This window comes from Heptranchias perlo, chromosome 11 (assembly GCF_035084215.1).
Source record: "Heptranchias perlo isolate sHepPer1 chromosome 11, sHepPer1.hap1, whole genome shotgun sequence".
NCBI lineage: Eukaryota > Metazoa > Chordata > Chondrichthyes > Hexanchiformes > Hexanchidae > Heptranchias > Heptranchias perlo.
This window is the reverse complement of record NC_090335.1, coordinates 68,116,100-68,129,496: the sequence shown is the minus strand read 5'-3', so window position 1 is coordinate 68,129,496 and position 13,397 is coordinate 68,116,100. Positions and strand designations below refer to the sequence as shown.

The 13,397-nt window shown below is 47.2% G+C and overlaps 1 protein-coding gene across 1 annotated transcript in view; it reads right to left on the bottom strand.

The window, feature by feature from the left end:
- The window catches only part of LOC137327014 (interferon-induced GTP-binding protein Mx3-like), a 60,076-nt gene that overhangs the window by 23,580 nt on the left and 23,099 nt on the right, over positions 1–13,397 (bottom strand). The window contains exons 4-6 of the mRNA XM_067992393.1: positions 8,597–8,748; positions 3,180–3,318; positions 397–595 (exon numbers count right to left, since the gene is read on the bottom strand). Of these exons, the coding sequence (XP_067848494.1) occupies positions 397–595; positions 3,180–3,318; positions 8,597–8,748 (490 nt within the window). The remainder of the gene's footprint in view (positions 1–396; positions 596–3,179; positions 3,319–8,596; positions 8,749–13,397) is intronic.

Below are 13,397 nucleotides of genomic sequence, written 5' to 3'. Positions count from 1 at the left end.
GACCTGTTGTGCATTTTTGGCACCATCTGTTTTTATTCCATTGAATCTTGATAAAAACACCCATCGAATAATGTAGCAGCAAGATAATGTTCTTTCACCTCTGGGGCCTAGATTTGGATTTAGAATCCAGCAAGTTCCACATTCTAACCACTCTCTGGGTAAAGAAGTTTCTTTTGAATTCCCTATTGGATTTATTAATGACTATCTTATATTTATGGTCCCTAGTTTTGGACCCCTCCGCAAGTGGAAACATCTTCTCTACGTCTAGAAGGCTTCAGTGAACTGTATTTCAGCAAGAGTTGGCACCTTCAAGAGTAGAAGACAGAAAATTGAAAAAATATAATTCAATTCAACTACTAAATAAAAGTCACGTTTGTCCTGAAGGGAAAATAGTACCGGAAAAGTCGACTGCTGTTCAAAAATCGGATTTCTTCCTCCAATGCGGCAGGCATTGTTGTATTTGCATTCAGCTCACTCTGCCCACGACACTTGACAAGCATGTAACCTTTTTTCAGAGGAACAGTTTTATTCTCGATGATTCTGATAATATCTTCTTCTGTGCCTCTGTCAATCAAGTCCGGTTTTGTTAAAACACCTGCAAAGCGAAATGCTGGAGTTTAGCGGCTCAACAAATGGGTATGGATTATCAATTTGATCAGCCACCTCTCCCTGCCAGCTGTAAGGGTCTGACATTAAATAAGTTTACTTGGTGTCAATTCAATTCCCAATGAATGTGGGCCAACTGTACAATACTGCCCTTCACTCAGCGAAATATCGGTACTAAATGATGTGGAGAGACTAGAGAAGCTGGGATTGTTCTCCCTGGAGCAGAGAAGGATAAGGGGAGATTTAATAGAGATGTTCAAAATCATGAAGGGTTTTGATAGAGTAAAATTCCACTGGCAGGAGGGTCGGTAAGCAGAGGACACAGATTTAAGGTAATTGGCAAAAGAACCAGAGGGAAGGAGAGAAAAATTTTCTTACGCAGCGAGTTGTTATGATCCAGAATGCACTGCCTGAACGGGTGGTGGAAGCAGATTCAATAGTAACTTTCAAAAGGGAATTGGATGTATAATTGAAAAGGGAAAATTTGCACGACTATGAGGAAAAAGATGGGGAGCGGGACTAATTGGATAGCTCTTTCAAAGAGCCGGCACAGGCACGATGGGCTGAACGGCCTCCTTCTGTGCTGTATGATTCTATGAAATTGGCAGTCTCGTTCAAAAAGGTGAGCAGGAAATCTTGTGCAAGGCAACGAAACATTTGCACTTGCTGTTCTGAGGTGGAGTTAAGGCATATTGTTGGGGTGGATTACAGGGAATTATACTCTGGTCCTGCTGTACTAAATCTAGGAGTGCTTGCTGTTGACACTTTTCTATCGGAAGATAAACGCATTCTATTCCCCAGCATTGACATTTCTTCAATGCAAGGGTTTTATTTTTTGTTAGTAAGCTCATCATTTTCAACCAACATGGAGAAGCCATTACAAAATAACTTGCAGTCTTGGGATGCGCAGTTAGAACAGTGGAGTTCATACAAGCCAACGTAGAAGACTCACAAAAGCTGGTCAACATCTCCACAAAAGCCGACACGGCCCCTAATAAGGTGACAATGCAAACAAAAAACCTGCAACTCGAATAAAGTGCTGTGGTCAAGGCTACTGCAGGAAACTGCGGTCGCAGGGACGGCAGGTCGAAGACAGGTCTGCAAGATGATAGCCCCAGTTCTCTGACCCCGTGCTCCCTACATGTGTGAATCCCAACTGGATCGTGGAATCACACCTAACACGTTACCTTTCTTTTTTCGTGCATGGGTTTCGAGAATTTTTTTTTACCACTTGTTTCACAGGATTGTCCTGAGGAGTGATTGAGTAGAATGGGCCTATATTCTCTGGAGTTTAAAGGAATGAGAGGTGGTCTCATTAAAACGTATAAAATTCTTAGAGGGCTTGACAGGGTAGATGCTGAGAGGCTGTTTCCCCTGGCTGGAGAGTCTAGAACTAGGGGTCCATAGTCTCAAGATAAGGGGTCGGCCATTTAGGATTGAGATGAAGAAAAAATTCTTCACTCAGAGGGTTGTGAATCTTTGGAATTTTCTACCCCAGAAGGCTGTGGATGCTCAGTCGTTGAGTATATTCAAGGCTGAGATCGATAGATTTTTGGAACACTAAGGGAATCAAGGGATATAAGGATAGGGCGGGAAAGTGGAGTTGAGGTTGAAGATCAGCCGTGATCTTATGGAATGGGGGAGCAGGCTCGAGGGGCCGTATGGCCTACTCCTGCTCCATTTCTTATGGTCTTATATTCATTTATTTTATTTTTGTGTGAAGAATAAAAGCCAATTGCCTTACCAATGACATGTGAAAACAATTGGTCACAATGAGAATGCAGAGGGACATGAACTTGTTGTAACTTAAGTTGCAGGCACATCTGGGACGTGCACTGCACCCATTTTTTTCAGTGGTGAAATGGGTTCAAATCTGACAAATTTAGCAGTGGGACGGCCCGCAATCAATTTGTTTCCGGTGAGTGGAGCAGGTGACAGGCCCGCCCCGCTCAGAACTCTTCGGGTAAGGGGTCATCGACCTCACCTCATTGCCCGCTCCAACCCTCCCTCTCAAGACCTACGTTTAGGCCGCTGCAGGCAAGGCAAGCGGCCCGGCATTTGGCATCTTCAGTGCACGAGCTGCCTGTGGAGGCGCGACAGGGGCCAGCAGTTCGAGCATAAAATGTTGAGGCCCGAGGCCCAAGGCCCAACAGTAACGCTTGCAGTCGGCACTTCAGTGTCATTGTTGAGATTCCACAAATTAAGCCTTCCCATTCCATCAACACAAGCCCAATTATGAGCCTCCGGGCCCGTGCGACCCATGCTTGTGCAGCTCCGAGACTGGGCCCAAAGTCAGGCCCAGGCGAAATTCAGCCCCTCCAATGTCCTATCACTTGTATTGTAGACCTACCCCTCCGGGTAGCTCCCAGGAAAGGCACTGGAGTCAAAGGCAATGGGGGAGTTGGATGCTAGGCTGGGTGAGTTGCAGTACTAGAGGGATGAGATTAATGGGCTGTGTGGCATTTTCCCATTCTTGGCTTTTTCTGATGTCCTTATGTTCAAAACATTTCAGATGCCTAATAAGTTCCTATGCTATGCTTTCATCTGTGTCTCCAAAACTTGTTTTGATTTACCCAGTGTTCTTTCTCCTTCAGGGTCAACTTCCTGCGCCATCTTCAATGCCTCAGTGGTCGCGATGTCCACGGTACATGGGATGACAACCAAAATGATAGTTTCCTTTCTTTGAATGTAGGTTTTGATGAGCTTTTTGGTCTGGAAGATAAATGTTATTTACTGACAGATGTTATAGGGGTAATTTTGCGAGGTGAAGCAGCTGGTACGGAGCCCCACTAGATGAGTGCACAGGGCAGAGGTAAGACTAAAATATTTCTTACGTTCTTATGTAAAATACTGAAGGTCTGATTATGTGATCCACGGTTCCATCCAGCGAGGCTCTACACCGGGAGCAGAGCCTCACAACATTGTCCCTTATATATAGGAATGGATCTTTTATAATGCTCCTCATGGATAAATTGCTTTAAAAAAAATTGAGTACATAAATAAATCATATTGCCCTTGTCTACCGCTCGTCGATATAGAAAGAGTGGAGAGAACCCTTCATGAGGAACTACAGGACTTTGTTCAGATGCAGATCAAAGCACTTTGTGAGCAACCAAGGATGGGTGAAACTAGAACTAGGGGGGCATAATCTTAGAATAAGGGGCTGCTCTTTCAAAACTGAGATGAGGAGAAACTTCTTCACTCAGAGGGTAGTAGGTCTGTGGAATTTGCTGCCCCAGGAAGCTGTGGAAGCTACATCATTAAATAAATTTAAAACAGAAATAGACAGTTTCCTAGATGTGAAGGGAATTAGGGGTTACGGGGAGCGGGCAGGAAATTGGACATGAATTTAGATTTGAGGTTAGGATCAGATCAGCCATGATCTTATTGAATGGCGGAGCAGGCTCGAGGGGCCGATTGGCCTACTCCTGCTCCTATTTCTTATGTTCTTATGTTCTTATAACTGGCCTGTCATGTACAATGGAATGCCAGTGCATAACTAGTTCCAATTGACATTGCTGCTGCCACTGGAATAACAGTGTCTTTGTCTTCAGGTATATGCTGGGGCAAGGAGAGGTAGACGGAGGAGCAATACAGTAAGAAGGAATACATGGCTCGCAGGGGCAAAGGGAATCATATGGTGAGATATAAACACTGCACTTGGTTTTATCCCTTTACACTCAGGAGCACTTCCCTTTCAGATCCCTGGCATATGTACTTAGCGCCACGTTGAACATTAAAGACAGAAGGAGGTTGCCGTTAATAGCAGCATATCCAATAATTACATCTGCGTGGCATCACAAAATCACTACTGCCTCGTCTTGTTCTAAAAGTGTCGTCTAACCATCAGCGTCTGCGAAGGACAACACCTTAAATGGCGCCCATTTTGACTCGGGGCCCGTTTTCGGCGGTGAGTGTTGGAACGTCACCACTGCTCCAGAAATGAAGCCCTGGGCTATTTTAACTCCGGGTGGGAAGTCGGTCGAAAGTGGTGGAAAATCACTTGGCTCAGAGGTTGCCCGGAGACAGCAAGTGTGTTTGCGCGTGGCCATCGCTGTAATATGTTGGTCTGCCCTGATACATGATCCACAGACTGATGTCATCAGCCACAGTTGCAGTGCTTAGCCAGAATCGCCCAGTAAGCACCCATTCTGCACGGATAAAGGTAGATTGGACTATCCTAGGAGGTAGGAGGCATGGCCGCTGCCCAGGAACTGTTCGGGAATAGATGATTTTACATAGAATTACATAGAATTTTACAGCACAGAAACAGGCCGTTCGGCCCAACAGGTCCATGCCAGTGTTTATGCTCCACAAGAGCTTCTTCCCTCCCTTCTTCATCTAATCCGGTCAGCATATTCTATTCCTTTCTCCCTCTTGTGCTTATCTAGCTTACCCTTAAAGGCATCTATGCTATTTGCGTCAACCACTCCATGTGGTAGTGAGTTCCACATTCTCGCCTTCCTCTGGGTAAAGGAGTTTCTCCTGAATCCCCTATTGGATTTATTAGTGTTTAGTTTATATTTATGTCCCTTAGTTTTGGACTTTTCTTTAGGGTCTGGATTGCTGATCATTTAATTTTTTAATGTTCTTACTTATAAGTAATTGCTGAAGATAATAGTGTTTAAAGGCATTTATTGGCTTTCATAGGAATTAAGCCTACCATGATAACTATTATTAATAATAATTACACGTATATTTAAGAGCACACTTACGATAATACCGGAGAATTCACCGCGTTACAGTTCTCGAGCTCGAGAGGATCGGCTGGCCAGGCCTTGTATCTATTCTCACCTTTTATAACTTCCTTTCACTCTGGCTACCTGAGAATCTGCATGTTTCTATATTACCTCATCCAATTAGCTGCAATAACTTCAGTTTTAACCAGATTCACTGCTCACACTTTATCATGGCTTCATCTCGAATAAGCTGTCACTCAAATCATTCAACTGGAGTGAGTTACAGAGGCCCAATACCTTCATATTATCATAGTAGGTACAGCACAGGAGGGGACCATTCGGCCCTTTGTGCCTGTGCCGGCTCTTTGAAAGAGTTATCCAATTAGTCCCATTCCCATGCTCTTTCACTATAGCCCTGTAATTTTTTTCCCTTCAAGTAATTATCTAATTCCTTTTTGAAAGTTACAATTGAACCTGCTTCCACCACCCTTTTAGGCAGCGCATTCCAGATCATTACAACTCGCTGCGTAAAAAAAATGTTTCCTCATGCCGCCTCTGGCTCTTTTGCCAATCACCTTAAATCTGTGTCCTCTGATTACTGACCCTTCTGCCACTGGTAACAGTTTCTCCTTATTTACTCTGTCAAAACCGTTCATGATTTTGAACACCTCTATCAAATCTCCCCTTGACCTTCTCTGCTCTAAAGAGAACAACCCCGGCTTCTCCAGTAATTCCACATAACTGAAGTCCCTCATCCCTGGCACCATTCCAGTAAATCTCTCCTGCATCCTCTCTAATACCTTGACACCCTTCCTAAAGTGTGGTGCCCAGAATTGAACACAATACTCCAGCTGAGGCCTAACCAGTGTTTTATAAAGGTTTAGCGTAACTTCCTTGCTTTTCTACTCTATGGGCTCAATTTTAGGGGGAAATTGAAGCCGGCTCTAACCCGCCGACTTCCGAGTTTCCCAGGGGCCCACCTGTGTGCGCACGGGCGACCCGAAACAGGAAGTCCCGCCGGTAATAACAGCTGACGGGATGACAGTTAAAGAGCCAAATGTACCTCATTGAGGTACTTAAGGCACTTTACCTGTGACAGATTAAGAGGTCGATTTTGCAATGGTGGCGGGTAGGCAATGGCAGGGGGGCGGGGGGTGAGGGGTGGGTGAAGGTGCAAGTGGCAAACCCGCATAAACAAAACTTACCGTTTGCGACGCGATCGCACGGTGATTGCTGATGATTAACGTTCTCTCCGGGTTTCGCATCCGGCAGCCAGCCTGATTGAACATCAGCAATACGAGGGGTGGGGGGAGGAAAGAGAGAGAGGGAGACGTCATCCGGCGCTGGAACGGAAGATCGGGGGGGTGGGGGTGAGAGTGGAAGTTCGGTGGGGGGGAGAGGGGAAGTTTGGTGGGGGGAGAGGGGAAGATCGGGGGGGGAATGGAAGATCGGTGGGGGGAGACGGGAAGATCGGGGAGGGAGAGGAAAAGATTGGGGGGGGGAGAGGGGAAGATCAGGGGTGAGAATGGAAGATCGTGGGGAGAATGGAAGATCGGGGGGAGAGATGAGAAGGTCGGGGAGGGAGAGGAGAAGATTGGGGGGGAGACGGGAAGATTGGGGGGGAGACGGGAAGATTGGGGGGAGAGGGGAAGATCAGGGGTGAGAATGGAAGATCGGGGGAGAGAGGAAGATTGGAGGGTGAGAGAGGAAGATCGGAGGGGGAGACAGGAAGATTGGGGGGAGCAGAGGGAAAGATCGGGCAGAAAAGGGGAAGATCGGGGGAGGGGGAAGATCGGGAGGACATCGGGGGGTGAAGAAGGGGACATCAGGAGGACATCGGGGGGGTGAAGAGGGGGATATCGGGAGGTCATGGGGGGGGTGAAGAAGGGGAGAACAGAGAGGGAGACATCGGACATTGGAGCAGGGTAGAAAGGTAGGTTGATTTTGTGTTTTAACTTCGTGCAATGGTTTCTTATTTAATTTATTTTGTTTCTTTTTGCCTGATCCGGCCCTTCATGCCTGGTTTCACCAGGTGTAAATCAGGAGCGGTGAGCAAGCTGCCCTGGTAAGTTAAAAATCGTTACAATCACTTAGGGCTCAATGCGATTGCGTCGGAAACGGTAAGATTTGTTTATGCGGGTTTGCCACACGCACCTTCACCCACCCCCTGCTCCCTGCTGCCAACCCACCACCATTGCAAAATCGACCCCGATGCCTCCATTAATAAAGCCCAGGATCCCAGATGCTTTTTAACAGCCTTCTCAACTTGTCCTGCCATCTTCAAAGATTTTAGAAAGTGCCCCCCAAGCCCCCAGCTTCAGTTCTCACTTGACCATATTCCTCAACCCTGTTCACGGAGAATTGGCCATTCTGGCTACAACTTCTCGAATGGCTGGCACCATTAACCTGTCAATTGTCTTAAGACTGCACAACCTATGGAGGTTGATACAGTCATCTTACAATGGAAGTCTGTTTTTGCCTCTGTGGAACTCTTATTGGGGACATTTCCCCGTCCCTGCTTTTCATTTCACTGGAAATGAAACAGAAACCACCATTTCCTGCCTCCTAACAGAGACTTACTTAACAGACTAAAGCTAAAAGTTAATATAAAGAATTACCCCTTTCCTTACAAAACCAGGCAGTCACATGCAAGGAAGGTATATACCAGCAGCAAATCCCTTATGATTAAAGGAGGGCATAGTTTGAAAAACGCAAGATATTTTAACAATGAGGTTTTCCGACTAGTTGCAGATGCTGCCTGTAATTTTCTTCCCTGCTCTCCAATGCTTTTACTGCACAGACCCTTGGGTGTTAAGCTAAAACTTAAGTGGACAATGGAGCAAAATCTATTAGCACATAGAGTGATTATGACAGCAGAGTGGTTATGTTACTGGACTAGTAATCCAGTGTAAACATGAGTTCAAATCCCCCCAGATCAGTTTGAGAATTTGATTTCAGTAAAAGTGAGCATGAATCTGTTGGATTGTTGTAAAAACCCAATTGGTTCACTAATGTCGATTGGGAATAGAAATCTGCTGTCCTTACCTGATCTGGCCGATATGTGACTTTGGTCCCACACCAATGTGGTTGATTTTTACCTGCCTTCTGAAGTGGGCCAAGCAAGTCAGTTGTATCAAACTGAAGCATTGTGGGTGCACCTTCACCATATAGACTGCAGCATTTCAAGAAAAAGGCCCACCACCACTTTCTCAGAACAACTAGGGATGGCCATTAAATGCCAGCACTGCCCACATCCCGAGAATTAATAATTTTAAGAACCCTGAGCTCTATTCCCACAAGGCTTGTCTTACCATATCTCCAATGTCCTGGGGTTGGTTCCCGGTGGGAACTCTGATGATTCCAGGCATGTCGATTAATGTCAAGTCAGGGGTGCTGGTTGATTCAATTTGTAAACTGATCAGTTCCGAACTTACACTTATGTCTTCAACAAGGATATCCTGGGCTGGAGGTAAAAAAAGACATGTATGTATCTGTTTCATCATTCTGTCCAATACCTCCTTCATTGTATATAAGTGACCAGACAACATCACATTCTGTTTACTGTAATTACTTTATCCTTTTAAAAAACAATATTTTTTCTCCTCCCATTTTCTTCCCTTAAAAAAAGACTTGCATTTATATGGCGCCTTTCATGACCTCAGGACATCCCAAAGCGCTTTACAGCCAATGAAGTACTTTTTGAAGTGTAGTCACTGTTGTAATGTAGGAAACGTAGCTGCCAATTTGCGCACAGCAAGCTCCCACAAACAGCAATGAGATAATGACCAATTAATCTGTTCTAGTGATGTTTGTTGATTGGCCAGGATACTGGGGAGAACTCCCCTACTCTTCTTCAAAATATGATGTGGAGATGCTGGTGATGGACTGGGGTTGACAAACGTAAGGAATCTTACAACACCAGGTTATAGTCCAACTGTTTTATTTGAAAATCACAAGCTTTCGGAGGCTTTCTCCTTCGTCAGGTGAGTGTGGGATTCGGATTCCATGGACGGTTACCGCATTTATAGTCAGAGAACAATACCTGGTGATTACAGATAATCTTTCCAACTGCCCGTTGTCAAGGCAATCAAAGTGTTCAGACAGAGAGATGTTACCTACAGGACCACCGAATACACAAACGGCCAGAACAAAAGACAGAGAGAGAGAGAGAAACATCTGAAAGGAAGAGAAAGACAGAGAATGACCCGTTGTATTAAAAACAGATAACTTTTATTCGCTGGTGGGGTTACGTGTAGCGTGACATGAACCCAAGATCCCGGTTGAGGCCGTCCTCATGGGTGCGGAACTTGGCTATCAATTTCTGCTCGACGATTTTGCGTTGTCGTGTGTCTCGAAGGCCGCCTTGGAGAACGCTTACCCGAAGATCGGTGGCTGAATGTCCTTCACTGCTGAAGTGTTCCCCGACTGGGAGGGAACCCTCCTGTCTGGCGATTGTTGCGCGGTGTCCGTTCATCCTTTGTCGCAGTGTCTGCATGGTCTCGCCAATGTATCATGCTCCGGGGCATCCTTTCCTGCAACGTATGAGGTAGACAACATTGGCCGAGTCACAGGAGTATGAACCATGTACCTGGTGGGTGGTGTCCTCTCGTGTGATGGTGGTATCTGTGTTGATGATCTGGCATGTCTTGCAAAGGTTGCCGTGGCAGGGTTGTGTGGTGTCGTGGACGCTGTTCTCCTGAAAGCTGGGTAATTTGCTGCAAACGATGGTCTGTTTGAGGTTGGGTGGCTGTTTGAAGGCGAGTAGTGGAGGTGTGGGGATGGCCTTAGCGAGGTGTTCGTCCTCATCGATGACATGTTGAAGGCTGCGGAGAACATGGCGTAGTTTCTCCGCTCCAGGGAATTACTGGACGACGAAGGGTACTCTGTTGGTTGCGTCCCGTGTTAGTCTTCTGAGGAGGTTTATGCGATTTTTCGCTGTGGCCCGTCAGAACTGTCGATCGACGAGTCGAGCGTCATATCCCGTTCTTACGAGGGCGTCTTTCAGCGTCTGTAGGTGTCCATCGCGTTCCTCCTCGTCTGAGCAGATCCTGTGTATTCGCAGGGCCTGTCCATAGGGGATGGCCTCTTTGACGTGGTTAGGGTGGGAGCTGGAAAAGTGGAGCATCGTGAGGTTGTCCGTGGGCTTGCGGTAGAGTGAGGTGCTGAGGTGCCCGTCTTTGATGGAGATTCGTGTGTCCAAGAAAGAAACCGATTCTGAGGAGTAGTCCATGGTGATCTTGATGGTGGGATGGAACTTGTTGATGTTATCGTGTAGTCTCTTCAGTGATTCTTCGCCATGGGTCCATAGGAAGAAAATGTCGTCGATGTATCTGGTGTATAGCGTTGGTTGGAGGTCCTGTGCAGTGACGAAGTCCTGCTCGAACTTGTGCATGAAAATGTTGGTGTATTGGGGTGCGAATTTGGTCCCCATGGCTGTTCCGTGTGTTTGGGTAAAGAACTGGTTGTCGAAGGTGAAGACATTGTGATCCAGGATGAAGCGGATGAGTTGTAGGATGGCGTCTGGAGATTGGCTGTTGTTGGTGTTGAGTACTGAGGCTGTTGCAGCGATGCCGTCATCGTGGGGGATACTGGTGTAGAGTGCCGAGACGTCCATCGTGGTGAGAAGTGTTCCTGGTTCAACTGGTCCGTGGGTGCTGAGTTTTTGTAGGAAGTCTGTAGTGTTGCGACAGAAGCTGGGGGTTCCCTGTACGATGGGTTTCAGGATGCCCTCGATGTATCCAGAGAGGTTCTCACACAGGGTTCCGTTGCCTGATACGATAGGACGTCCAGGTGTGTTGGCTTTGTGTATCTTTGGGAGACAGTAGAAGTCTCCCACGCGGGGAGTACGTGGGATGAGAGCGCGTAGGATGCTTTGAAGGTCTGGATCAAAGGTCTTAAATGCGTCAATGCCAGATTCATCAGCCGCACTCAGAAGACAGTCCAGAATGTCACCCGAGCACAACGCAACGCCATCAACGCTCTCAAGACCAACCGCAACATCGTCATCAAACCAGCGGACAAAGGAGGAGCTATCGTCATACAGAACAGAACGGACTATTGCAAAGAAGCATACCGACAACTGGACAACCAGGAACACTACAGACGGTTACCCGCAGATCCGACCAAAGAACACACCCACCAGCTCAACAAACTGATCAAGACCTTCGATCCAGACCTTCAAAGCATCCTACGCGCTCTCATCCCACGTACTCCCCGTGTGGGAGACTTCTACTGCCTCCCTATGATACACAAAGACAACACACCTGGACGTCCTATCGTATCAGGCAACGGAACCCTGTGTGAGAACCTCTCTCGATACGTCGAGGGCCCATGGCGAAGAATCACTGAAGAGACTACACGATAACATCAACAAGTTCCATCCCACCATCAAGCTCACCATGGACTACTCCTCAGAATCGGTTTCTTTCTTGGACACACGAATCTCCATCAAAGACGGGCACCTCAGCACCTCACTCTACCGCAAGCCCACGGACAACCTCACGATGCTCCACTTTTCCAGCTCCCACCCTAACCACGTCAAAGAGGCCATCCCCTATGGACAGGCCCTGCGAATACACAGGATCTGCTCAGACGAGGAGGAACGCGATGGACACCTACAGACGCTGAAAGACACCCTCGTAAGAACGGGATATGACGCTCGACTCGTCGATCGACAGTTCCGACGGGCCACAGCGAAAAATCGCATAGACCTCCTCAGAAGACTAACACGGAACGCAACCAACAGAGTACCCTTCATCATCCAGTACTTCCCCGGAGCGGAGAAACTACGCCATGTTCTCCGCAGCCTTCAACATGTCATCGATGAGGACGAACACCTCGCTAAGGCCATCCCCACACCTCCACTACTCGCCTTCAAACAGCCACCCAACCTCAAACAGACCATCGTTCGCAGCAAATTACCCAGCTTTCAGGAGAACAGCGTCCACGACACCACACAACCCTACCACGGCAACCTCTGCAAGACATGCCAGATCATCGACACAGATACCACCATCACACGAGAGGACACCACCCACCAGGTACATGGTTCATACTCCTGTGACTCAGCCAACGTTGTCTACCTCATACGTTGCAGGAAAGGATGCCCTGGAGCATGGTACATTGGCGAGACCATGCAGACACTGCGACAAAGGATGAACGGACACCGCGCAACAATCGCCAAACAGGAGGGTTCCCTCCCAGTCGGGGAACACTTCAGCAGTCAAGGACATTCAGCCACCGATCTTCGGGTAAGCGTTCTCCAAGGCGGCCTTCGAGACACACAACAACGCAAAATTGTCGAGCAGAAATTGATAGCCAAGTTCCGCACCCATGAGGACGGCCTCAACCGGGATCTTGGGTTCATGTCACGCTACACGTAACCCCACCAGCGAAAAAAAGTTATCTGTTTTTAATACAACGGGTCATTCTCTGTCTTTCTCTTCCTTTCGGATGTTTCTCTCTCTCTCTCTGTCTTTTGTTCTGGCCGTTTGTGTATTCGGTGGTCCTGTAGGTAACATCTCTCTGTCTGAACACTTTGATTGCCTTGACAACGGGCAGTTGGAAAGATTATCTGTAATCACCAGGTATTGTTCTCTGACTATAAATGCGGTAACCTTCCATGAAATCCGAATCCCACACTCACCTGACGAAGGAGAAAGCCTCCGAAAGCTTGTGATTTTCAAATAAAACAGTTGGACTATAACCTGGTGTTGTAAGATTCCTTGCATTCTTCAAAATAGTGTCATGGGATCTTTTAAGCCCACCTGATGGGGCAGGCAGGGCCTCAGTTTACCATCTCATCCGAGAAACATCACCTCCGACAGTGCAGCACTCCCTCAGTACTACACTGCGAGTGTCAGCCCAGATTTTTGGGCTCAAGTCTCTGGAGTGGTACTTGAACCTGTAATGTTATTGACTCATTGGAGAGCATGCTACTCACTGAGCCATGGCTGACACCCTTACCCTGCCCTTCTGAAGGCAGGGATTCCTGATGGAATACAGCTGCACCTCTCAGTGCCTTACCCGGTGCCCATTCCTCATCTGTGCGCAAATTGGCTGCTGCGTTTCCCTCCATTACATCAGTGACTACACTTCAAAAAGATACTTCAT